The sequence below is a fragment of the Triturus cristatus genome, chromosome 4_2 (genome assembly GCF_964204655.1).
Source record: "Triturus cristatus chromosome 4_2, aTriCri1.1, whole genome shotgun sequence".
In the NCBI taxonomy this organism is placed as follows: Eukaryota; Metazoa; Chordata; class Amphibia; order Caudata; family Salamandridae; genus Triturus; species Triturus cristatus.
Window position 1 is genome coordinate 557,574,437 of NC_140586.1, and position 26,803 is coordinate 557,601,239.

At 43.8% G+C, this 26,803-nt stretch overlaps 1 protein-coding gene across 1 annotated transcript; it reads right to left on the minus strand.

Moving 5' to 3' along the window:
• Nucleotides 1-449: 449 nt before the first annotated feature.
• On the minus strand, nucleotides 450-24,156 carry GFI1 (growth factor independent 1 transcriptional repressor). Its single transcript, XM_085602186.1, has 6 exons — nucleotides 23,857-24,156; nucleotides 20,669-20,824; nucleotides 15,238-15,701; nucleotides 11,273-11,410; nucleotides 8,174-8,339; nucleotides 450-2,791 (listed from the first exon to the last, which is right to left on the minus strand). The coding sequence occupies exons 1-6, from the start codon at nucleotides 23,969-23,971 to the stop codon at nucleotides 2,613-2,615; spliced, it is 1,218 nt and encodes a 405-aa protein (XP_085458312.1). The 5' UTR covers nucleotides 23,972-24,156; the 3' UTR covers nucleotides 450-2,612.
• Nucleotides 24,157-26,803: the final 2,647 nt, after the last annotated feature.

Sequence of the window (26,803 nt, forward strand, 5' to 3'; positions counted from 1 at the left end):
AAGGACAGCGTACCCGGTTTGGACAGATAGAAAATAGTAAACCATATATCAACTCGCGGGATCCTCGCTAATAATTAAACTACCAATAATAAAAACAAAAATAATGATAATTATTTCAACGTTATTATTCTTTCCGTAATCGTGAAATTGCTAAATTAAATAAGAGATGTTTCTCCCACAAGCTGTCAGCTTTAGCTAAGTTCACTGAACATGTTGCATCCATATGCCATAATCACAGTTAATAAGCTAGAATGTCTAAATGCTACGTAAAGGGCATCTGTACCATTTTCATGGACCCCTAGCGCTTTCAGAATCTGAGTATCACTCGCGGTACGGGGGTATATTCGCCCCATACAACATACCACAGATGTAACATATATGTCAATATGTTGGTTAGTTTCCGTATAGTTCGGCATTCTATAAATAACAGCACACACATCACTGCAAAATATTCGACAATACTTTAATTTAAAACACAATTCAAATAAATATATTAACAGCAATAGGCAAGTTACACTCCATAAAGTCTACATGAAAGTTTATTTACATGCCGTTTAAAGCACGGCTTATTTCCCCTCGAAGGGTAAGGACACTTCAGGCGATGCTAAGTAGCTCCAGCTCTAAGGCCGCCAGTCTACAGGGCTGTGCTCAAGAAGGAAACATACAAGGACAAACAAACCAGCGCTTCGGGGGGCCTTCCTGGTGATGCAGCCCTGCAGGGCCGTCAGGGGTCGTTGTTTGGAGCTGAGGTCCATGGGTAGAAAAGGACTACATTGAAACGAAGATCAATGCCACTTAATATTGTGGGTGCAGCACTAAGGCACTCGTAGTATTTTGAGGCGTGTGAGGGGCACGCTCAAGACATTCATCCCGGTTATTATAACCCAAAGAAAGAAGGTGAAAGAGGACCTCAGGAAGCAAATATTTTATGTCATTTTAAAGCAAAAAATAGTTGTGTATCAAGGGCTAACGCTAAGTGGTGATACTAAGGAAATAGCAGAACTGGTGAAGAAACGTGATGGTGTATGTGAAGAAAAGATTTAGACAGTATGCTGGTTAGTAAGAACTACAACTTCATAAAGTGCAAACACTTTCCACAATGCTCCCAAATGACCTTATTTAGAGAGACCAGCTCTCTTCTTTACGCCAATGCTCACTCCAAAAATTGGCAGTTTCATGTGGGCATTCAGTCACAGTCATTTCATTGGGAAGGGAACTGGCCAGCATTCATTCCTTCTGTCAGAGCAGTGCATTTACAGCTTTAACTGGATATAACCTACGATTCCCCCACGTCAATCGATCGGAGACGTAGCAAGGCTTCCGGGAGCATAAAGCAGTCGAGCAACGTGGACAACCTGCCACTTGATTGTGTAATTAAAAACAGCTACAATAGGGGTTCACCACCCGCTACCCCCATCACACACAAACACCCTGGCGCCACTACATCTGTTGCACTAATGATAGCTGTGTCCCCGAGCCAAATTTGCATCAAACAGGCAGGACGTTGTAGCCTAGTACATTGAACACACGATCACTGTAAATACACAATAAAGTTACGCTCACGGCCTACAGACACACTTGTGCACTGAGATTGGATTGTACTAAGTAAATGTAACCGCTTTAACTCATTTAAATGTACATATTTATAGAGTGCATGTTCACTCCAACTTGCCTGTTTGCGTATTTACACATAACAAATGTGTATTGCTACCGAAGACAGTGGCACTCATTTTATCCACACCATGAAGATGAAAGACTGAGCGCACCTAGGAGTTGAATCCCTTCAGTACATTCAACAGTGAACTGAGCCACCGGATCCAGGTTTGTCTATTTAAAACACAATTCTGCCTTACTGCTTATAGAATCAAAGTGCAGTGACAAAAATTAGCTGTGGCCACACTTGCTAACAGCTGATGCAACCTGAGCTATGCTATGCCTGTTGGCATCTTGAGCTATGCTATGTCTTTATTTTATAATGCAACATTCGCCAGTTTCTTTGCCTCTCAACACTGTGTACAATTGGTGAACATAAATGGTGCAACATCATCTTTTCTTTAACACCCAGATGACATACAAGTTTTCAGAATTAAGAGGCAGGCTGTTTTTTTACAGTATTCTGTACAAATCCAATATATGTTTTATAAATCCAGCATCTACTTTACAGTATTCTGTATAAATCCAATATATCTGTGGTCTGCCTACAAAGACAGTTTATATTATAGGCTGAACTAGACACACTGGCGGTGGCAGGTTCAATTCAGCATTTCACTCGTGTTGGTACGATTGGTCCAGTGATTCTAGGAATCGCAGAAAGACGGTTCCACCCTCGGAGTATATACACTATGCTGTAGTCCAGAATATTCTGGTTGTTCCATAATCCCCGTATCCGCTCCTGATGACAGCTACTGGCGGCCATTTTGGATGAGTGGGAAGATGGTGACGTCATGACGGAGGTCGGCTGAAGGTGCGTCAGGAGGAAGGACGGGTCGGCGCTGCTGGTTAATACAGTCGCTGCTGCGAGTAAGGCCTCTTCAAGCCTTCTGCTTGGTCAGTCCCATAGGCCCCTAGACTGTCTTTGTGCAGGGTCTCCGGGCTGGAGTGTTCCCACCTGCTCACTTGAGCCCGTGCTGCGTCTCCCGGTGCCTGCGGAGGTCCACCTTCCTCTGAAAGCCCTTCCCGCACAGGTCGCAGCCGAAGGGCTTGAAGCCCGTGTGCTTGCGGCTATGCGTGATGAGGTTGGAGCTCTGGCTGAATGCCTTGCCACAAACCTGGCACTTGTGCGGTTTCTCACCTGCAGGGAGTAGAGAAGAAAAAAAGGTCACTTATTTCTGTGGAACTTGAACGTTTCTAAAGCCACGTGCATGAGGCTAACTTTACAGTACATTACCAACAAAACGTTTAGTAATTATGGTGATGGTTAGATTGTGGGATATTTACTGCGACACGCATCCTGCAGTTTTCTCTGATATTAGAGGAATTCTCCAGAAAAGCAGACTAGTGGAATTCTCCATAATAGCACACTATAAGGCGAACCTATCTGGAAGGTTTTTCTCATGTATGGATAGTCTGAGATAAGGTATTTTTATCTTTGAACCAGGGCCCTAGCAAGGGTTGCAATGAGTTCAAATACAAGCCAGGAAAATGAACCCCAGTGCCCCTATTTATGTCTAAAAGACTTTCATTACGCTACAGTGCCCCCCCCCCCCTCCCCCCCCCCCCCCACTGCTTGTTGTTTGGTGGTGTATGGTTGCTGACCCTACGATGAAGGCTCAATGGCCTTCTCTGATGAAGTCGACCTATATTCCTTGATGCCAACCTGAGGCAATCAGTGAAAAGAGAACACTCCCCAGCGCTAACATCTCTCCACTGATAGCTGGTGTGAGCACTGGTGTATCTGGGTTGAAATCTTCGGAGAAGTCTGTAGAGAGACAGGGAAAATGGCACCCAGTGGTGGGAGTAGGCAGCATTGGCCTTTAGTAAGGACACAAGAGATGGATGTATAGGTTGTTGTAGTTAATTATTTACATACAGAAAAGGCCAACTCTGATTAAAACCACACAAAATATGTGTTCCCATAGGGATTCTCGTGTGCTTTCCATGCTGTAAGCATTAATTGCTATAACACCATAAAACACAATACGATTACTTTATCGTACCGTAAATACATTTATTTATTTAGAGTTTTATGTAACGCGAACAAGACCCTTTCTGCTGACAAAGCGCTTTACAAGAATAGTAGAAGGTATGTTACAAAACGGTAGGCAGTTTACCAAAGTACAATATAAGACACACAGGGAAATGGTGAGAAAGCAAACATATACACATACTGGCATGGACAGAGTCCTCCCCGTGATAGAACAGTTGGTAGATTTGCAAGAAAGAGCAGGAGAAATGGCTCGTATCAGTGTTGAATGTGCAAGGGTGTGGCAAAAAGCAGCAACGCACAAGCAGCAATGAGTCATTAAGGGGGAGAGGGATGATTGTCCTCAGTTTGAGAGGAATTTGTTTGCAAATAGAGTTTTTACTTCTTTCCTCTAGATGGATGTGGAAGGGTTGCGTCTGATCTCAGGCGAGAGAGAGTTCCTTATTGTTTTGGGCAATTCCTGAGAAGGGTTGGTTGTATGGTTTTCTTTTGTACATGGAGTGGGCATGAGGTAACAAGCCCAGCACCCACCACCACATTACTCAGTGAACAACTGATGGAATAGCATGGACGCAAAGGCCACTATATCAAACTTGTCCGCAGATCAACCTTGATTCGACTTTGGGCAGAATCACTTTTCCAGTATAATCAGGAAAAATGAAATAGCTATTGAAGGCTTTAGTCTCCAAATTTCCATACTGACACAGACCAGACACTCAGTAATACATCTAAAATACTCAAATGAATCCTTAGAAACCCAAAGGTTCAAAAGGCATAACATAACATACAGGGTGTTGTGGATGGGAAAAACAATTCAAGCAGCCAGTAATTTAGGCACAAAGAATACCAGTCTATGCCATGTGAGTTTAACAAACCTAGGACCTCATATCTGCACTACCCAGAAAGGTCAGTTCTCGCAGTGAGTATGTCTCCATGTGCTAAAGCATGCACAAAGCGTTGCCAAATGAGCTAAAAAACACAGGTTAGGATAAAACCTTAACTTTCACCAGCCAATATCCTTCCCCTATCCTTGGCATGAACATATGCCATGTGCTTACTTGAATGACATACATGGTTGTCACAACCATGAGTTGAACTGTATTCCGTACAATAAAGAATACCCTTTGGGTCCTCTTCAATTATGCTTAGCTCACCAAGAACACCCGGCAATATTTAATATGTTCTAACATGTTTTACACTCTATGGGTAGTTACGTTCATAGAAAATCAGATCTCATCTTTTTGAAATTCTGGACGCAATTTGGCAATATACATTAGAAAAGCCTATGCCTTTAACTTTAATATACGCCTGCAGACATATTGGCTTTGCCAGCGATTGCTTTGTTATAATTTTTGGTAGGTATACCAAAAAACATTAAAACATGACTGCTGGTTTGGACCTATGCATGCGCGCTCACAAGTGCCATCTCCTTCCTCTCTTAATGGATTTTACCATAAAACAGTCAAAGATGACTGCTTTTGTATGCACGTGTGTGAACATTTGCATATACATCTATGGCCATCCTTGGATGGTTTTGAAATAAAGTATTCAAAGATGGCCACTCTTGTGCCATTATGTTAACTTGTATATAAACAATCTGCTTGCTGGTCATCTTTAAATGGTTTTTATGAAGAAAACTACCATTTAAAATGGCTGCTGGCTGATTTTGACTTTACCAATGCAATTATGCAGGCATCTGAAAAGCTAGTATTGGTGATTGGAAGTAGTATGGGCAGGTGGGCAGCAGGGAGGGAGGGCTTACAAGAATCAGGGAGGAAGAAAATTGGTGAAAGGATCAGACGAGCAGGGAGTGGAAGGCTGTGAAGTGGCAAAAGGGAGCGTGGGGAAAGAAGACAGCAGCAGTAACCAGGGCGAGAGAGGGAAAGGCAGGAGAGAAAATAGTGCCTCCTGCACTGGAAAGCAATGAATTTATAAGAGGTAAAAGGAATCCAAAACAGCTGATAGACTAAGGTAGCAGAGCCAGTTGTCTGTTAGCTGATCTAAAATGAGATTAACAGTGGTTGGAAGAGAGCAAACACAAAAAGCCAATGGTTTGAGGTGGGCTGACATTAAGACCAATCTAAGTATATATTAACGTAGTAGATATGATAGCTCTGTCGACTATAGATAGCTACATTTTTCTCAAGGTGAAACCTAATGGTTCTTCCTTACGTTTTACTCACTATCATTATGTTTTAGATTCAGTGTTTATCATTTTGATAGGCGGTTAAAATATAAGTGTACTAAAATAAATTGCTCAGTTGTTAAAAAAAAAAAAGGCCCGTTGCTTTTTGCAGGAGGATTGCCACAATACAATTGCAATCAAAAGTGTTGTGCCGTAAAGTTTTTGCTTGCCATTTCAGGGGTTATCCAAGTTTCAGACCCATTTACAGGCTGAAATTTGCCACCCAAAACCCATATTTTACGTTTACACATATATTTGAGATTGATGGTAATTAATAGTAGGACCTGTTATGCTTTGACATCTAGGGTGTGGAGCACCTTATTTTATAGGAGATAAAGTACCTTCAACCCTGTACATAACCAAGCCATAAGCTCGAATTTCTATGGGCTTTTTTAAGTTGCGAAGTTTACATTTTAATGACTAAATGATCAGAAAACTCAATTTTGCGGGGTTCTTTATCCCACGCATAGTGAGCAAATTCTTAGGTGCATAGTATGTAATATAGGTGATCAAAGAAATCAAACCTATATTTTCATATATCTATAGAAATCCAATGTATACACCCATTCAAGCATAATCTGCAATTCACATGACATCCCGGGCTCTGAATTTTATTTGCTGCTTGAACACACAATGCAGTGTGCTGTTTTATTTAGCGCATTGAAACTTGAGAACAGTGTGCTTGTTTCTACTATTATACCTGAAGTGCTCTGATTGAGAATCTATCTGCAGAAGCTCAATGCGCATTTCAAAACATATTTAAACTGGGTGCTGATCACAGCAGAAGCCTTCTGTTTGATTCAAAGTGCACTACTATAAGATACATGTGATGCTTGGTAGAGTAGTCTAAAGGCTTGTTTTGGTTCATCTGCTGAGTCAAGACCACAATACCATAGCATCTTGTAAAATCATCCTTTGGAAACACCCGCCCGAATAAAGACGAGGTAGATTACTGTAGAACAACACTGCTTATATGATAACACTGGTTTTAAACAGATGCTGGCAATGGAATCACCCTCACACATGCTTTGTATCAACAGGTATTATTCAGCATCCAGTTTTAACATTGTGTACATTGCGGAGATGGGCATGCAGCAGTGCTACGTGTGCAGCAGAAATAGAACTCAAGGTATCCCTGACAAATTAAGGTACATTTATTTCATAAAAAGTAAATCTCATCTTTTGCGAGATAGTATATTGAAACATAAAAATGTGTAAATGGTATGTTGTACTATACTATATTATGTTCGGTACGTTATACAACACATACCTTAAATTTGTTCAGCCCGTTGCACTTTCATAATCTGGTCACCTTCTGCTCTTATGGGATACTCATTGACCGAGTCAAAGGGTCATTTCACTTTGTATCTGGTTGTGTTTCATAATGTTTAAGGGTGTGTCATACTGGATAACAGGCAGCAAGTTTGAACAGGATAGTGCATTATTTAGCGAACTGTTGTTTTGGATAGTGGCCGGATAGATCCTGAATGAATTTGCGTGGAGGATTACTGCATGATAATTTATGACTCAATCATATTTTTGTTAATGCTTTCTGTGAATGACTGTCATTACTAAACAATGATTCTTTTTGGTTTATTAATCATGAGTTGCTCCATTTTAGAAAAAATATCTTACTGGGGCAGGTGGGGTTGTGATCTACATTCTGAAAGGATACCGAATAGGGAAAACAATGATTTGCTAAGCAAAGGATTGGCCCACCAGGCAAGGCACTAACTGGCTTCTTTTTAGATGGATCTGCACATTTGATCAGGAAAAATGCAGTCAATCAAAATGAAAGACAGTTAATGGCCAAAGTGAGCTGATCCACTGCGCCGTGCTTTATGCTGTGGTAGGCAGAAGCAACAATTGAATAACAGTTGAAAAAACCAGTGGGTGAAAAGGGCTGAACCAAAACCCATCTATGTATTTACTTATCTAAAAAATGTTTATGATTTTATTGATTATAAGAGGCTGATGAGACAGCTAATTCTGTTTCTATGCCACACAAAAACAAGAGTTTAAGAAACAGAGACAGGGAGTATGGAGTTAAAAAAGAGAGATGTCGAAAGTATATTAATGATTTAGAAGAAAGCATGAAGGGGAAGGGCGCAGAGCTTGGAAAACACATAAAGGGAGTTTAGGGGAGATAAAGGTAAGCCGTCCAGGTGAGGGAGAGTAGGCTAGATCAGAAATAGTGATGGTGATAAGTATGTACTAGGGTAAGAAAGGAGAAAGAGCATTCTAGATCGTTGACAACATGTTATTACTTATTCAGGGTAGCAATTTCGAAGGTTAAGTTTCCACACTAAGTTTCATTCTCTAATGGTATCACATAAGTGTCTCACCTGTGTGAATAAAAGTGTGCTTCTTCATGTCGGATTTCTGGTGGAACCTCTTTCCGCAGTACTGACATGGGTATGGTCTGGTGTCAGAGTGGATGAGTAGGTGAGTGGATAGGGTGGAAGAACGCTTAAAGCTCTTGCCACAAATCTTGCAATCAAAACTTCTTTCCTGCCATGGGAGATATAAAGAAAAATGATTGGAGCATTTAAACAAATATTAGTGTCACACGTTGGTTAGGAAGAAATAGTTAAGCAGAATACCAATTCAAGTGGAGATCGCAGAGACAAACTCCAATGGCGGTATGATCAATTTCAAGTGTTCTGCAATATTTAATCCAAATATTGGCATGCAATGGATTGCTTCATCCTTGGTCACAGATTCTATTATTAAGGAAGACATACAGCTCTTGAATAATATTTCTCAATGAAACACTTTTTAAATGGCATTAAGAGCTCATGCTCCATTGACTTAAGTCTCTCTCTATGGCCCTTAGCCTTTTGATAACACCTGCTAAAGATACCCAACAGGCAGTATGGCATACCAAGCTCACAATCAACACTGTTGACGATGGCCGTGGAATTGGTATTATATAGTTTTACTTTGTTAGTTGGTAGAGGCTTTCAGCTATAAGGACAGATGTTTTGGGGCAAATATTCAAATAAAACATATTCCTCTTCACATATTATTAGTAAGATCAAAATATGAAAGAAATGCTCTAAGAAAGAAAAGTGGTAAATGTTACATCAGACAGCAACACATACATATCTGTTCTGGCTGCATACTATGGGCCCGATTTCGATGTCGGATGGACCTGAGTCCGTCCAACATCGGCCATGAACTGTAACTGACGACCTCCTGTCCTCGGTTACAGACCTGCAAGTAGGATGCGACCGAACCTTGTTTGGTCGCAATCCTATACTTAACAATGGGAGCATGCATTCCGAACGGAATTCATGCTTGCATGGTTAACTGCAGAGGTGCAGTTCATCCCTGCACCCTGTGGCAGCCACCCCAAGGTGCCTGCCGCAGGGTGCAGGGATCAACAGGGGGGCACCTAGGCCGCAGGGGGCCCTAATGGGGGGCCCCCAAAGACAGTTTCCTACTGGCTTTTTGTACCAGAGAGACTGGCACAAAAAGGCAGTGGGAAACTGCCATCGTACTCCCTCGGCCGGAAAGAGGCAGCCGGGGGAGTACTGAAGGGTTTCTGGATGGCAGCTTTGTTCTCCGAGCCCGTCGTAAGCCAACCGAAAACCAAGTTGGTTTCCTTTCCGACCGAGACCATCAGAATGGCTCGGTCGGAAAGGAATCCGAATGGCACGTTCCAATGCGGGCAGGATCGGTCGGAGCCGTTCCTGCCAACATTGGAATCGGGCCCTTAGTATGTGAGTATGATTTGCAACTATAAACGTTCCTAGATTAGTGGATTTTTCGTTGCCTTCTTCAAGCTTAAGATTCCTAAAGCATGTGGAACATCCATTTTTACCTGGGAATCACTGGCCCATTTCTTTGTATAAACTTACCTATGCTGTAGGGTTGGGTGTGTGTCTGCCTAGGAAGCTTCAACAACTGCAGGATTCATCAGCTTACATGAGCCTTTCACATTACGCACATTACGATTTCTCTTACGCAATATGTAATCATTACAAGTGGTTTTCCTCTTCAGTTTCAGGTTGGCTTTGCTCATCTTCAAAGCTCCATGGAGCACTAGCCTTCTAGGTGCAGTATTCAGTGGTGCATCAGAGGTCTGATAAATACAGCCTGACTCCCTCATAAGGGGAGTGCACGTCTAGACCAAGGGTTCACAGAATACGCATTTTTGAGTGCAGTGCTGGAATTGTGTGAAAATCTACCCTACTAGATGTGAGATGAACATTCTTGCAATATTCTTGTTTATTTGAAAGCCCTATTTTTAAGTTATTCATTCCACGGAACGCTGTGATGTTTTCTTATTATTTATAAAGCAAAGTATGCACATGGGTGTGTGTCTTTTTTAACAGAAATGAGGGAGGAGGATGCTTGTAGACATTGTGTGTACATTTACCTAGAAAGAAACGATATTTTGTTCATGGCAGAAAGGTGGCTGACAAAATATTGACTGATGCCCAAGCTACTTTTTTGATCGATGGCTAACTTGGTATGTTGTATTAAAGCACTGCGGTTCCATTGGAACTGTTTTACTCACTTTTATTTTACTAGGATTGTGTAATAAATCTAATTTTAAGCAGCAGTGAAACAAAAAATAATAAAAAGAGAAGTATAAAACCTGGTCAAATGGAATTTTTTGTATTGATTGTTTTTCGTGCATTCATGTTTTTTCAAAGGATTTACTGAAACACCTTTGTGTGGTGCAAAATCTGTGTTGCCTGTACTATGTTTTGCTAAGTGCTGTGTGCGATATGTGCAGATCGTTAACAATGAATAAAAAATATTAATAAAATAACACAAGTGACGTAAACCTTGATGACAGACAGTGGAACCAAAAGAAGTCAAGCCAAAGAATGCACCTAGTCAATCAATGAGTGCAGATTGTTAACGTTTTGAACCATACATTCTATTTCTAGAGTCTTCATCAGGAAGGAACCACTCAATTGTATTCAACTGGCTTGACAATGCTATGAGAAATATATACATTTAGAAAAATAAATACATCTAAAACGTAATTGGATTGTACAGCTTTGTTAGCAGCTGTTGAGATACATATATACATATTATATATATATATGTGTATATATATATATATATATATATATATATATATATATATATATATATATATATATATATATATATATATATATATATATATATATATATATTTCACAATTCTTATTCCGGGTAGAAGCTTCCACAATAAGGAGACGGCACACTCATTCATTCATTCATTTATTTTAGCAAACTTCAAGCTTGCTGTTTAAATCAAGATTGTTAAACACATAAAATGATCTCCCACCAGAGTGTCTGCAATATTAAATCTGTTACCCCTAACAATGTGGTTAAATGACAACATTCACCTCCTATTGACCACTCCTTTCCAGACCTGGCAAGGAGTCTGCAGTTGCAGTACACTGTAATCTGAGAAGATTTTGAACAAAAGCATTTACCTGGGAGTGAACGGCTTTGTGCTGCTCCAGGCTCACAGCGTGTCCAAAGGTTTTTCCACAAATCTCACACGCAAAGGGCCTTGTACCACTGTGGGATCTGCGCACATGCACTTCAAGTCCATGGGGAGTGGAGAACACCTGAGGGGCAGAGGCAAGTTCTGAGTTGTTTGCATAAATGAAAGGCAGAATAATACTTTATTTAACAGCAAATATGAAAAGGTAGTCATAATAAGCGGCCGGTTAACTGCTAAAATTGTGAAGTTGTCACTATACATATAGCATTCAAGTTGTAGCTCTACATATAAAACATGGATTTTAATTCGAATATGAAAAGTTGGTGAGCCTGGTTAATAAACTGTTTTATAGCTGTCAGATTTAACAGGCATATTTTGGGGACTAACACAAAAGTGAAACTTTGTACGGGCCTCCAAACTTTTGAAGGTAGTTTAGCACTTTGTAAACAGTTGTAAATGTAGACCAAAAATAGTGTTAGCTTAAGAGTGTTTCTAGAGATGGTGAAGTGGAAGGGGTGATCCTAATTTGCAAATAGGTGTAGGAAAAAATCGGTTTCCTTGTGGAGAAAGAGGAAATCGTTTATATTGAAAATTATCTGTTACCTCTAACCCTCAGTAGGCACTTTTTTGACGAGTGATAATCTGCCTGTAGTGAGATCCAGGAACACTCCAGGACATCTGGCAGAGGCATAATTTATAACGTTTTGTGAATGATAACAACGTAGCAAATTTAAGTCATATGTAGGCTTCTTTCTGCTCACTTAGATTTACAACTGTCCTTGTGATTCTCACCCTTGTTTATTTTCACTTTTTAACAATATTAATCAAACATTTTTCTTCCTTTTTCTTTTATTAATATCATGTTTGTGTCCAGACATTAAAGCGATCCTAACCTTTGAACAAGAAATGCAACTTTTGTTTCACTTCTATTTGGAAGTTACATAGTTTTACTGTGGCTTTTGGTGTCAAGTATTATTTTGACAAAGGCTGTTTTGCTGTTCAGAATGCTAGGCCAGGAAGTGAACTTTTATTTTAGCTTTGCAGAAAAGGTTTAAGGGACTAAAGTTACAAGATACAGAATTGCTGTTGGCTGACCCTCCAGAAAGCTCCTCTTCACATCACCCAGCACAAGGACAAATATTCAGCTGCCTGTGCTAGCACTAAAGCCAGGAAATGGAACTCATACCCACACACTCGATCTTTGCATGGGTATATTTTATTTGGGGTAGCCCCCTCTGCCCATTGCCTTCATTCCTCAGCCATCAATACTCTGGTAGTCAGCCCGGTCCGAGCTACTTTCTATCTCACCGTTCTGGTATCACAATGTAAGCACGTTTCCCAACTATGGAGCAGAGTAATAATGGCACCCGACTCCAGCACTGCCGGGAGTTTCCAGAACAAATCTGTAGGCAGCATGTTGGGCCATTTACCTTGCTGCTGACTCGGAAAAACTATTTGTGGGTCATGGTGACGTGAGACTGAGGTCATGTGCCTGCTTGCTTCTCTCTGGGGCTGTGGCTGGGGACTGGTTCGAGGAGTAAGACTCTGCTCCCCCAAGCAAAGCTCCGCCCTTATTCCTCTCTACCTCAGGTCTCAGAATATATGTCGTTACTACGCATTCCGTTGCAACGCATGCCTTTACCACGCATGCGTTACAACGGAATGTTTTTTCTTCGTATTGCCCTTACCTCGATCTTGCCTTTACCCCGCTTTTTCGTTTTTGGGGGGGAGACCCCCCCCAAGACCCCTTTCTTCTTTTTTTTCCTTTTTCTTAGGTCTTCGCCGACACTAACGAAGGACTGGCCCTTTTTTTTCCGACCAGGAAGACGTTTTTCTGTGATGACGTTGCTTGCGTGCTAAAGACGTAGTTGAAGCAATACGCGTTGTGAAGACGTTTACGAGGTAAGTGTACCGTTGTAAACGTAACGCGTAGAAAATGCTTCGTGGTAAAGGCTGTTTCCCCAGGTCTCAGAGGCCTGCTGCACGAGACAGCGGCTCACGCTAACCTTAGTTGCTGAAGTCCCCTTTGGAATAGTAATAGGAATCATTGGCCCTGGGAGGATATCTGCTTTTATGTGTAAACATTTTTAATTTGGTTCCCATTCATGAGCTACACAATTTTGCGGCCATGGGTCACTTTGCCTTGTTGTGTCATGATCTGAAGAAACACCTTGACGAAGCACCTACAATGAGCTTTTAGAACCTCACCTTGGCTAAAGAAAATGCAACATTGATTCTAGGATTGTATTGACCTCTGGGGCTATTCGACAATATTCATTTTAGGAGTGGTAGGATTTCCTCAATGTTTAAAGCAGTAGTTATCCACGCTCACATCACTTTTGGATGCTACAAAGAGAGAGTTTTGATGAGTAGTTTGAGCGATGGCAAGTCGCAAGTCCCTTGAATTGGGGGAGATGTTTCAGTATTGAAAATGTGGGGAGATATTTCCTACCCTGTTTCCCAAATTATAAGTGCAGGAACTATGCCTGATATGGGCTCTCATCAATTCCCTCCTCCACGTTCCCAAACATCAGTCTCAAAAGTGTGGGGGTGTTGTGAAACAGGGCAATCAGTGTCATAGCGGGTCTGAACACTGTGCTTCAGTTGTCAACAGGAACTAAAAGAGACTTTGGAGTTCTTGGTAATAGAGGTTGTCTACTTTGGAAGGGGAAAACTACAGGGTTCATCTGATACACACGTCTTCCAGAGATAGCACACAGGATCATCAGGCCTATTGTGTGATATCAATTCAAGATGGCTGCCCTGATTTTCAGTAAGGTCCACATCTCTGGGCTTTTTCCTCTCTTGGCAACTACCTACTGTAGGTTGCCTTCTTATTTCAGGCGTGTTCATTCCCCTTTTTAATATTTATGTAATAATTGCAAATTAAGCAAATCCCCCTTAAATGTGTCAGAGTAAGAGGGACTGAAAAAATGAAGATTGATCATAATGATGAATGATGACAGCCCTGCTCTAAAACTTGCTCCAACCTTGCTGTCCAAGGCCATGTCAAACTCTGCCGGTCAGCAGTAGACATTCAGCGCTGCTAGGCTAGGAATGCTGCTAGTGATCGCAGAAATACAACGTGTCCACTGGATTAAAAACAATTCACCTCATGTTTTATCTGTTCGGTTCACTTTAATGTCCGACACACTAACCACAAATGTGTTATGAAATGACAGCTGTTTGCCTATGGCTATCTATAGTGTTTTGCCAGTAGCTTTGTCAGTTTCTGTATTTGTTACTTATCCTCTGTCAACCAAAATACCCTACAATTACGCAAACTGAAAGATCTTAAAACTCGTACAAGATGTAGTTGTAACTATGTCAGTGTTAGAAGGAAAATACATGACAGGGGCTACTGCTCACAAAAAATAATTCAGATGTAAGGATCTCAGTAAACATGATCTGTATCCTTCCTTTGACTTTTATATGAACTCAGTTGATAGCAGTATTACTTTTTTTGCAACACAGAGGTCCCATACATTTGTCTGTATGAAACCAAACTCATGTATGACGCAATGCGATGGGCATTTGTATAGTGCATTTCTACCATTTGTGTGATGCCTTGAAACGGTTTTGGAATCTGGGTTTCCTTTATGGTTCTCGGATTCTCTTTGACCAGTCAAGATATTCCGTTGGTAAAATATTTAGTCCTGCTTCATATTATTTACAAACGAAGTATGAAGGATAATGGCCAGCTAGGTTGGAGTAATAAACTAATATATTGGTAAATGATGGATTTTCTTCAATGGTTGGTTGGTGATCACCATAATTGCATGTGGATTATAATTTCCGAGTGTAACTTCTTGTATGGTGAAAACTTTGCCCATTTGGCACACAACCACATACTATCCCTCTCTCTGACCGATCTTGTAACACAGTTTTCACACAGCATTGCATTATGGGTGTTAGAGAACACACACCAGGGTGTTTTGTACTCCGACTTACCTTGCTGCACTTGATGCACTTGTAAGTTCCATTGTTGAGAAGTAGGCGCGTACACAGCATTTCGGACTCCATCTTGATGGTGCAGTTCTTATCTTGCATGTGGAGACCATGTTCCTGGTACAGTGCAGTGCGCTCACTGTACAGCGCAGGGGCAGAGCCAAAGTTGCTGTACAGTGCTAGGCTGGGGCTTTGCTCCCTGCCGAAGAGGATGGGGTCTGCTCCTTGTTCTCGGTTGTACATCGCAGTCTCTGGTTCATGTTCCCTGCTGTAAAGCGCTGTCCCGCGTTCCCTGTCATAGGTTTCGGGGCCTCGGTCCCTGCAGAGTCCAAGTGCAGCACTGTGCACCAGGGGCCGGCTCTGCGACACCAGCTGCCGGAGTTCTGAACCTATCAGGCTGCTCCAGTAGGGCTTGAAGGACAGTGGGTGGGTGGTGTTCTCATCCACACAAAGAGATTTCTCAGAATCTGCAATACAAGAAAAAGGAATATGGTTAGTTTTCTTCACAACACAGATATTTGTCCACTAGAGTTGGCCTCAATGGGAGAAGTTACTCCACCAAATACGTTTTTGAAGGCTGTTAAAAGCAGCTCAAATTATCCCACGTCCAGTGAGAGATGTTAAGTCAATCTCATCTTTGCACCCTTCTAGCACCACAGTTACCAGGCCCCAGGGGATGAGGGACACCTTCAGCCAGTTGTGGCTTCTTTAGTCCCACGCATTGCAGGTACCTGGCCCATATGAGGGTTGCGTTTTTTTAACAAATGTTTATTAGACATTTGGTCACTTGGACTTTCGCATACCAAAGTTCAATGATATAATTAAAACCAACAATGCAAAGTGAATGTGACAAACTTAAAAACATGTTTTTCTTTCTCAGAATACTCATTTCTGTTAAACTGTGGGGAATGTGAATGGTGTGGGGTGGGGAACCGTCCAGCTCACCACCTAAACATTCACAAAATTGAATTTTGTTCGACCTCTTTGCTGGATTGGTCAATGGCAAAGGAGTATTCAGGCATATCTTTTAGTCCCCTTTTCTGAGGCAATCCATTTCCAATCCTTTCCACTGGACAGGGTGGGATTAGCCAATTTGAGACACCCTGTGCCCCAGGAAAAAAAGAAAAGAGCAGAGGAAAATAAAGGGGGATAGGGGCAGTATAGATAGACAATGTCGTATGCTCCTTTGTTTGTCATGGCTGTAGTTTTTCAACTACAAGGCTTTTCATGGGTTTCATCTGTATATCTCAGCTGGTAGTGTTGTATTTCCACTGGAGTGGGTTGTATTATGTTATGTTTTGGTCAGGACCAGCCACTAATAACTTTTTAACAGATGCTTCACAAATGGTAAATTTCCCTTTTCTAATGTTTCACACATGGCTGAGAAAAGTAGCAGTAATCTCTGTAAGACCTGGAAACTAGTTCCCCATGAGGCTGCCTGGACAGTTCTGTAGCTGATGTAGGCGAAGTTGCTTGGATAATTCAATAAATGGGCCTGATCTTAGTATTTTCCTGAGGAAAATCGTCCTACTCTTTGTATGCCATTTGCAGTCGAGGAAAATGTGGGTAATGTTTTCACTTGACTTTCAATCACAACAACATTCTACATGTCAACCCAACTTCTATTTGTTTCTTTGTTTACGAGTGTGCAGCAGTTTCACTCATGCCAGAGAAATTGTGTATGATCTTCCAGGCCTTTCAATATAGGAGGACATGGTTATTGCGGAGGTTGCAGATTGACAATCCTCAATACAGTGGGTGACTCTGAGTGATTCAATTTGTGCATGCCATTCTCGATGATCGAGAGACTTATATTGTAATTCTCTTGCAAACAGTAAACTATAACCTATGTGGCTTGGAGACAATCTACTGGAAAGAAATATCTCAGATTGTAGGTTCAAGTTCCTTACTTAAAGGGTCAGTGATCCTTCTTGATGGCTTTAGTATTTGGTTTAATTAACTCCGCCCAACAAAAGTGTACTACATGAGATAAGCTGCCATGCTTGGTGGCAGATCACGCTTTTGAGGCATTGGAGGTTTACAGACGCAATTAGCTAGCAGGGCTGCACGTTGTGTCGCTCATGGTATAAGTTTACCTTTGGTGGGGATCTAAATCCCCTGTTTATTCTATACCTGACCATATTTCAGTGGCGTGAGTGATGATTGGATCCTTTTTAGCATGTGCTAAAGTAAGCTTGTAGAGCAGAATACATCCATGAAAGCAGCAGGTAAATCACCCTACCAGCTGTTTCAGCCTTCCTTGGTTTTCTGGCTATATGTGGATTCAATCAGTTAGAAGCTGCAAAAGTTATCAACAGGTAGGTGGGGGTTTAAACTCTTTTTATTGCTTCACTTTCAGTCCCCCTCAGATTTAGATGTTCTCTCGTCATGATTTTGCTTTTTTCTTTGTTTATCTTCATACTGTTTTCTTTGCAATATTTTTCTGTTTGTTATAAAGGGTGTTGTAAGGCATTGGGAGTGCACAGATATAGAACAGAGTCGTCTGAATACAGTAAGATAGGGACTGACTTCTATTCGAATGTTGCTGTATGGAAGGTTTTTCCAAGAGCTCTTCGGAACAGTGGTTTATGTACACGGTGAAGAGGAAAAGTGACAACAAAAATCCTTGTTTTAGTGCTATTTTTATTTGTAAATTTGGAATCAGTTGGCCATTTGCTCCTTAGCTCACCTGTGCAGTTTTATCTGTTTAAAGCTTCTTTGGTAGAAGGATCATATATAGATTAATTAGGGTGTTTTCTACTTTCGAACACATTTTGTTCCCATCTATATGATCAAACACTGCTAAAACAGGTGCATGCGTGGGTTTGTTTTTCTGCTTTATATATTTCGATGTCAGATGTTTTAGAGTGAAGGTCTGAGCTGTGGTGGAGAGAGCAGGTCTAGCTTCCTCTTAGTGAGCAGTCAACATATAAAATCAAGAGGCCTCTGTCCCCTACTCATCTCCTCAAGAGTATTTTGGTGACTATCTTGGCTCCCACATCTATCAGGCTAATGGCACTGTGTGGCTTCAGGTATGAAGTTTTGCTCTTGTTAAGCCAGGCCTCCGGGAAAGTCCAGGATTCCAGGCAGTGGTGGTAAAGCTTCTGTGAGCCCTTGAACACCATTATGGGAAGAATGTGAATAGCTTGTTCACTTGGAGGTTGGGCCCATGGTTCTTTTTCATTTTCATAGGCTTCCTCAATTTGCTTAATCGAAAAGCAACTTTTGATGTCATTGATGTTCCACTGTATTGTCTGGCAGAGTCCTCTGATGAGGGTCGTATCTGCCAGGCCGCGTTTCTGAACTCACTGGCATCTGTGGGTGGTATGGGTCACCACCAGCCGGTCCTGGTTTCTGAACTCATTGGCCTCTGCCTCTGTGTGTGGTTAGGATCACCATCAGCCGGTCCTGGTTTCTGAACTCACTGGCCTCTGTGTGTGGTTAGGATCACCGTCAGCCAGACCTGCGCACATCCCAGCACCCACTGCCCTTCTCAGGGCAGATCACCATCACTGCGCACATCCCAGCACCCACTGCCCTTCTCAGGGCAGATCACCATCACTGCGCACATCCCAGCGCCCACTGCCCTTCTCAGGGCAGATCACCATCACTGCGCACATCCCAGCACCCACTGCCCTTCTCAGGGCAGATCACCATCACTGCGCACATCCCAGCACCCACTGCCCTTCTCAGGGCAGATCACCATCACTGCGCACATCCCAGCACCCACTGCCCTTCTCAGGGCAGATCACCATCACTGCGCACATCCCAGCGCCCACTGCCCTTCTCAGGGCAGATCACCATCACTGCGCACATCCCAGCACCCACTGCCCTTCTCAGGGCAGATCACCATCACTGCGCACATCCCAGCGCCCACTGCCCTTCTCAGGGCAGATCACCATCACTGCGCTCATCGCGGCACCCGTGTCCTTCTCAGGGCAGATCACCATCACTGCGCACATCCCAGCGCCCACTCACTGCCCTTCTCAGGGCAGATCACCATCACTGCGCACATCCCAGGGCCCACTGCCCTTCTCAGGGCAGATCACCATCACTGCGCTCATTGCGGCACCCATGTCCTTCTCGGGGCAGATCACCATCACTGCGCACATCCCAGTGCCTCCTGCCCTCTTTTGTTCCTATCACCTTCCTTGCGTACATTCCAGTACCTTATTCCTTACTCTGTTGAGATCACCCTCCCTGCGCACATGCCGGTACCTCTTCCTTACTCTGTCCAGATCACCCTCCCTGCGCGCAAGCACGTACCTCCTTCCTCTCCACCCCCCTCCCCCTCCTCCCTTCCACATTTCAGTTTTGGCGTCTTTAATAATGCGGTTGAACTGCACGAATGAATCAACTCTTTCGGTCGGCACAAGCGCCACCTGCTATTTTCACACTCTGTGGTGACCCCCCCTTCCCCGGCCGTGAAAATCTCAGTAAGATGTGCCCACAAGAGTAGTACAAAAGTGCAGCACGTGCACACATTTGCATAAGAATGCTGTCGTACAGAGAGTAGCAGCCCACTGTGGCCGAACAGGCGCACAACGAGCGGCCTCCTGGTTCACGTGCACGCGTGCCCGCGCTGTGGTGTGGTGTGCCCGTGGCAGGTGAAGAGAAACACACGCTGGCTCCAAGCACAGTGCAAACGACTCCGATTCCGTGGGAGTCGTGATTGCACTGTTAAATCCGTGCGCGGAGATAAAACCTCACTGACGAAACTTGCCCGTAGGCAGTCTAGAATAGGTGAGTTCTAAATGGTACCGTGCGATGGCTTTCACACCCGTTCACACTATTTAACAAACACCCAAAATGTTTTTTCAAGTTTGTTTTCCACTGCAAACGTTGCGGATATGGTTAAGACAACCGATAACAAACTATTAATTAAAATAACAAAATAAAAATATTTTTAAAGTAAGACTCTGTAAAATCGTAGCCATTCCGTTAAGTTATTATACATGATTTACATTTATAATTTAGGAAAGTTAATGAAATATTGATAATTGTGAAGCAAACATTTCCGAATTGTGCAGCTCTGAGGTTGTTGACAAACACTGGTGTGAGTTCAGTGATAACTGAACCCCTTTACTGTGGTTTAACATTCATACCCCAGACTGCGGCGTGCGCCTTGTGCATAAACCCGTTCGCATCTCAAGCTGCAGTGCCCTTAGTGTGAGGCACAGAAGCCACAGCCTGGGGTATACGCAGAGTTCATATGGGCAATGCGCCAGTGCGTTCTGTATGTACTGAAGTACCGGGGGCGGGCACATGTGCGCGCGTGCACGCGCCCCATACACAGCCCTGGCCACTGCCGTGTACATGCCTGTATGCGGTGTACGCTGCAGCAGCGCCAACTGTGCAGATGTAGACTGTAGACATCCAGCCCCGGTCCTCCCGCCACCCCCCTCCCACCCACCAGGGCCCCACTTGACCTTACCTGGGGACACCGAAGGAGAGGGCGGTCTCCAGAAGTCTTCTATGTCCGGGCTTCGGTCGCACACGCTGCCCTCGCAGCTGGGCGGAGACTCGGGGGGCACCGGGGCCGCCTCCCCCGGGGACAGGCTACCCCCATGGGTGGCCGACGGGTGGTTGGCTGCAAGAGAGAGAGCACGGAGGGCATTAGAATGGCGCGGCGCAGCGCAGCACCTCACAGTACAGCGCCTCGTAGTAGTCGCAGCACTACAGCTCGGCGTGGCGTGCACAGCAGGCGACAGTGCAGCGCAGTAAAGCACAGCACAAAGAAAGAACAGCTCTTCCGGATCAATGTTTACTTCAACTAGATGTAACAATTTAATTTTCTCAACCCTGACGCTTTTGCTCTTAAAAAACATTTCTTTCAATTTAACATCATGGTCCAAGTTATGGACTGCTTTAGCTCAGGTTCTGAATCATGTTCACCTAATTGTTTATGAAAAATATGTATTGCTCATCTTTAAGTAGACACGTTGAATCAAAGGTACGTATATAGTGCAACAATTATAAAAAATGCATCCTGTGGTGCTTGAACCTGTTTCACAAAAAGTGCTTGTGACAATTTGTTATTTGCACAACACTAGCATTTCAGTGTCCTTGCTGCATGCCAAGACTGTATCTAGGCTGGAATGTAGGCCGTATTTCCATACTATCATGAATAAGAAGCACTTTCTCCCGGATATTTTCTTAACAACCTCATGCCTGCCGCGTTTGGACCAAAGCTAAATTCAGTGGCCTCCTCAGGACAAAGATTCAAGGAGCGGACAACGCTGAGACTGGTCAGGGATCAGCTTAATTTGTGAGTGCCACCTCTGATTTGTTCAAACAGAGGGGCTCTAATCCGAAAGGTTCATGTTCCGATTACCAGGCATCTTTCCGATAGGCAATTCTTATATATCGAATTCAAAGCAGTGATGGACCGTTTGGGGAAAGATCTGAGGACCGCAGTGCCCTTGGTGTCTCGTCTCTGAAACCCTCGAGGACACTCGGGTGCTGCAGGCGCCTTATCATTCGGAGGGCATGCACCAATAGGAATCGAGAATTTCAATCAGGGAAGCAACTCTCAGAATAGGAGATTTATCTGGTTTTTAATATATTTTTTTCCTAATGAGGCCAATAATTGAGTTTTGCCTGAAACGCGTTGACACTTCAGAGGTGATGATTGGTAAAAACAAACAATAAGTGATGTAAAGTGCGGTTATTCCTGAAAGTACGGAAAAGGCGCGATTCTCAAACATAGATACAGCTTCGTTATGCAATCAAGGACGCTGAAATGTTAGTGTTGTGCAAAGAACGAATTGCCACAAGGACTTATTGTGAAATAGGCGCAAGGACCAACGAATGCATTGCTAGCTACTGTTGTGAAGTCTAAGTACCATTGCTTGTCTTTGTACACTTAAAGATGGACACAAGGTTGTTTCTATAGAACACAAGTGGTTCAGTGCCTCGACCAAATCAGTTCATTAACTACGAGGGTACATTGAAACAGTATTCCTGTGCATATGCAAAGAGGGAATGCGATTCAGTGGTTGATTTTAGCTGAAGGAAAAAGAGACCCCAAGAGGTATTCTTCGTTTTCTCGATTGTCAAACTGACGTTTACTTGGATTTACTGGGCTGCGCCCCTTATTACTGATAGTACTGCAAGCACAGCACTGCGGACACGGAATTACACAGCACAGCGCATACCAATACAGTGCAACACGGCGGGGCACAGTGTAGCGCATACCAATACAGCGCAAGACGCTGGGCGCGGTACAACACAGCAGGGCACGGTGCAACACAACAAGGCACAGTACAACACAGCAAGGCACAGTACAACACAGCAGGGTCCAGTATAACACAGCATGGTCCAGTATAACAAAGCAGGGCACAGTAAAGCGTATCTCCATTTAGCGTATTGTAATACAGAGCAGAGCAACGCATCACTGCAACCCACTACGGCAGAATACACCGAAGCACAGCACAGCACACCACAAAACATCGCATCAGCATGTTCCCTACAGTACCGGTCCTAGGGTGGCCGCCAGCATAAAATAACACAGTGCGGTACATTGTAGTAGGGTGAGGCAGAGAACTCCACAGTACAGCGCCTAGACTGTTCGAGCCGACTCTCACTCTTTAGGCCTTTTACGTCAAACGAAATCTTCGGCAATAGCCCACGACATGTACACAAACATCTAGAACCGGTGCCACATTGAAGGGTGTACAAGCCGACCTGGGCGCCCTACCAGGCCGCCCTCGGGTGACCCTCCCCACCTTTCTAAACAGATGAAATGCGCAGGAATCCGACTTTAGAGACGGATCTCCGAGCCAGGCACTGACACACAGAACGCGAGTCCGCCACCCCCCGGTGGAAGCCCGGTTAGAGCAGAAATAACACCGACACCGTACATGTATCCTTTTCTTTTTTATATATAGCGTATTTCGTTCTTAATTGACATTCCACGTTTAACTAAACGACCCAGTTGACGCCGTAAATCAGAAGAAAGGCATTTAACGCAATAAAAGCTCGTGAAGAATACGCAGTGTTTGATACGTGGATAATTTCATCTGCGTTTAATAAAGAAAGGTATTTTCGTGTATTTTCTCTTTACATGTGTACTGTAGATATATATATATATCGATGTGTGTGTGTGTGTATTGTATGTATACCTTTGTTTATAAATACAGGTATAAGCCCCTTGTTGAATTGGGCACTTTTCGTAACCGCACATTTGCAATTAACTGAATTCCATCTATGCGTATAATATTTGCATTGTGTATCTCATCCGCGTATTAGATGTAGTGGAATACGCCCCTAGTAATAGAATGATTCGTTTTATATGATTTGGGTAACTTCTGTGTGAACGGTTGTTTTTAATAAAGCAATTGAAATGTCCCCTGGATTCCAGGATTGCATATGAGTAATAGCCGCCTCGCGGACAGGGCTCGGCGTAGAACGAGGAGTCTCCACCGACCAGACGGAGAGATGTTTGCAGAGAGACAGGCTGGTGTTGAATGGAGTGCCACGGGTCTTGGGGTGGCACACTCCTGATTAATGCCCAGGGGTTGACAGGGCAGAGGTGCGTCAATAAGGATCAATGCTCCGATGTTTTTGAGCCAGATACCCCCCCACCCCCCGTACCCACACCCGGTGCCCCCACTGCCATACCTGCACAGATGTGGGCCAGCACGGAGTCCAGCTGCAGCTCGTAGTCCCGCTCGGGGGAGCGCGGCTGGTGGTAGCTGTGGGCTTTCTTGCTCTTCACCAGGAAGGAGCGGGGCATGGTGGCGCTGCTGGTGCCGGACGGTGCTGCTGGCGGTGGCTCTGCCCCTGCTGTCGGCGGTGGTGGCCTTGCTGCCGGACAGGTGTGGTCGCCGCCTCCGTCCTCCTTCACTCTCTGCTTCTGTTTACAGCCGACTGCCCTCCCTCCTGTCACGCAGGCTGCGGTGAATGACTTTAAGGCCGGTGCCGGCTGCGCTGCGGGGACATTTGACAGCCCATTGGTTGGTTGGGGGTGTTAACCTGGCACTAGACAGCCTGACAGCGCGCGGGGCGTGGCGGCGCACGCGCGGGGCACCTCCCCCATCCACCAGGTGGCATTCAGACAGGTGGCAAAGGAGGCGGCTCTCTGGGCCATAAAGGACGCCCGGCAGCAGGAGGGCTGCCGGCTTAGGCTAGGAGGGCGCCCCCAATGCCCCTCCCCCCCAGAGACTGACACCCTCTGACCCGACCCGGGGAGCGTGATATCCACCATTCGGACGCTGGGCCGTGCCCTCCCCGTGGGCATCGGGGAGCACCCTCGGCCGACAGGGGTTTGTTCACATTACATGTTACATTTACATTAATATTCTCCCACTGCCACAGGGACTGCCCCCCAGAGCCCACCGGGGTGTACCCACGGCCCACATGGAATAACAGCTATACCGACTACCTTGACCCATCATGGGAGCACCCACCTATACTGAGATCGATATTACCCATCTAAGCCCACCCATGACTCCCTTTCAGAGACTGGCAGGGCCATACACCTTCTGAGCCCACCGGGTGCTCCAAAAGGCCCACAAGAACCTATAGTTCTATTCACCCGCTGTGCCCACCTAACATCGCCCGGAGACTTAAAGGGGTATTCACCCTCCGAACCCACACGGGGGTCGCCAGCAGGCCCTGGAGGGAATATTCACCTCCTGAGACCACGTGGAACTGTCCCATGTCCTAGAAAGCCTGCTGTGTGATCCGCCTTCTTACTCAATCCCTGTTACTCAGTCTCAGCTCAGTGTACTATCAGTGGATGCGGTGAGCACGGATGCTCCCCTGCTGAGCCAGGAGGACGCAGCCCGCGTATTTACTCTGTTGTGAAACTACGGACTCGCAGACCTGGGGCACGAAGCGGGAGAAACGTGATACATCACAGTCAATTGTGTGCACAGCACTGGGCGAACACGCACGCACGCACACACACCACATGCCAGTAAACATACGTTTCCGATAAAATAAATTATTTTAAGCAAGTATAATAACAAGCAGATCCAGTAATTTTAAAAAAACGCGCAGAGGCCAAATCCCATGTTTTAGCCATAGCTGCATCCTACGCGTTTACTGGGCCACGGTCTTCCTTTAGAACTTCACTGTTTAACTCTCTGCTTCTGCACCATGAGAGTGTGCACAGGGTCGACTTAAAATGTTTATAATTCATGCTCACGAAGGGGCAGCATGGCATAAACCCAGTGCTTAATTTGAAAAAAAAAAAAAATAAGTGCCAGGGCCCTCGTCAGAAGCTTGCACCACTCGTTGTCTCCGCCAGTGTTGCCAATGACAGCACCAACACACTACTAATTATCACAATCTTGCAATTCCAGGCCCGCAAAGCTGAAAAAACGGCCTGGGTGGCAGGTATTAGTCATTTATTAGTGTGCATTGAATTAATAAACAGCTGTTGTCCTTATCTTTAAATTCGACTGACAGTACCACCATGTGCAGACTGTCATAAGTGCTGGTGCCCAGCACCGGAAATCACCAGCTCAAATTAAGCACTGCCCAAACCACATATGCAGATGTGAGGAGAGTAACGCCTTTTGCACTGTGATAATGTGCAAATGTGCTCTACATAAAGTACTATTGAGCTTCTAATATTCACAATGGCGGTGGGCCAGCTGTGCGAGTTTGGGGCACAGGGCCTAGCCGCAGACCAAACCCTGCCGCGCCTAGGGAGTTGGTATGGTTAGGTATCATAATAAAATCTCATTTTATGTTAGAAAATCCATAGAAATTAATTGAAAAAGAAACAAAGGTTACTGTGACATTTTGGCTGGGTATGTTAATAATATCTTACTTTATATAAAAAGCCTGAAAAAAATGAAAGCAATGTTATAGTTAGGTGAAAATGTCAATTAAAACATAACATTTAAATTAAAAAAACACTGAAATTCAACAGTTATAGTTAACTCAAGTAACTGTGATATACTCTCTAACCATGCAGTGATATCTCCAGAGAGGTCACTTTAGTTGCCATCAGTGATGTTATCAGTCATGTCATAGAACATGTCAAGGGTGTTGTAATATGCAAGGTTATAAGAAGACTATGATGTAGCCGTTCAACTGTAATAGCCTTTTACAGTTGACATCTGATGTCACAAGTTCTGTTGCCAGAGCCAGCAACCAAGGGGAAAGGCATGGCAGGGACCATAATTTAAAAGACGAAACTTAGCTTTTACTTCTGCTCTGTTTTTCTAGATGAATAATATTAAGCACAAAAGGGGATATTTTTGGCAACATGTTTTTTTTATGCCGAAGGTAATTATAAGAAAGGATAAAATCACTGCATTTTTCTTTACCTTTTCTTCAAATCTGACATACTAAAGTGATTCTAGTATCTTTTTTCAACAAATATCTAACTGCTTTTGCGGTGTTTCATTTTGCACTAGAGGTTCTAATTGTATTCTTCATGTTTATATGTATCCTATCAAGTTCACATGAAAGAGCAACATACCAAGGAATTAAGCGTTTGATGGGAACAGATACAGTGTGACCATATATTATAAGGAATAAAGTACCCCCTGCCATACAATATAATGATATTGCAAGTCACGTTAGAGTTTCATGATCTTATAAAGTAAAT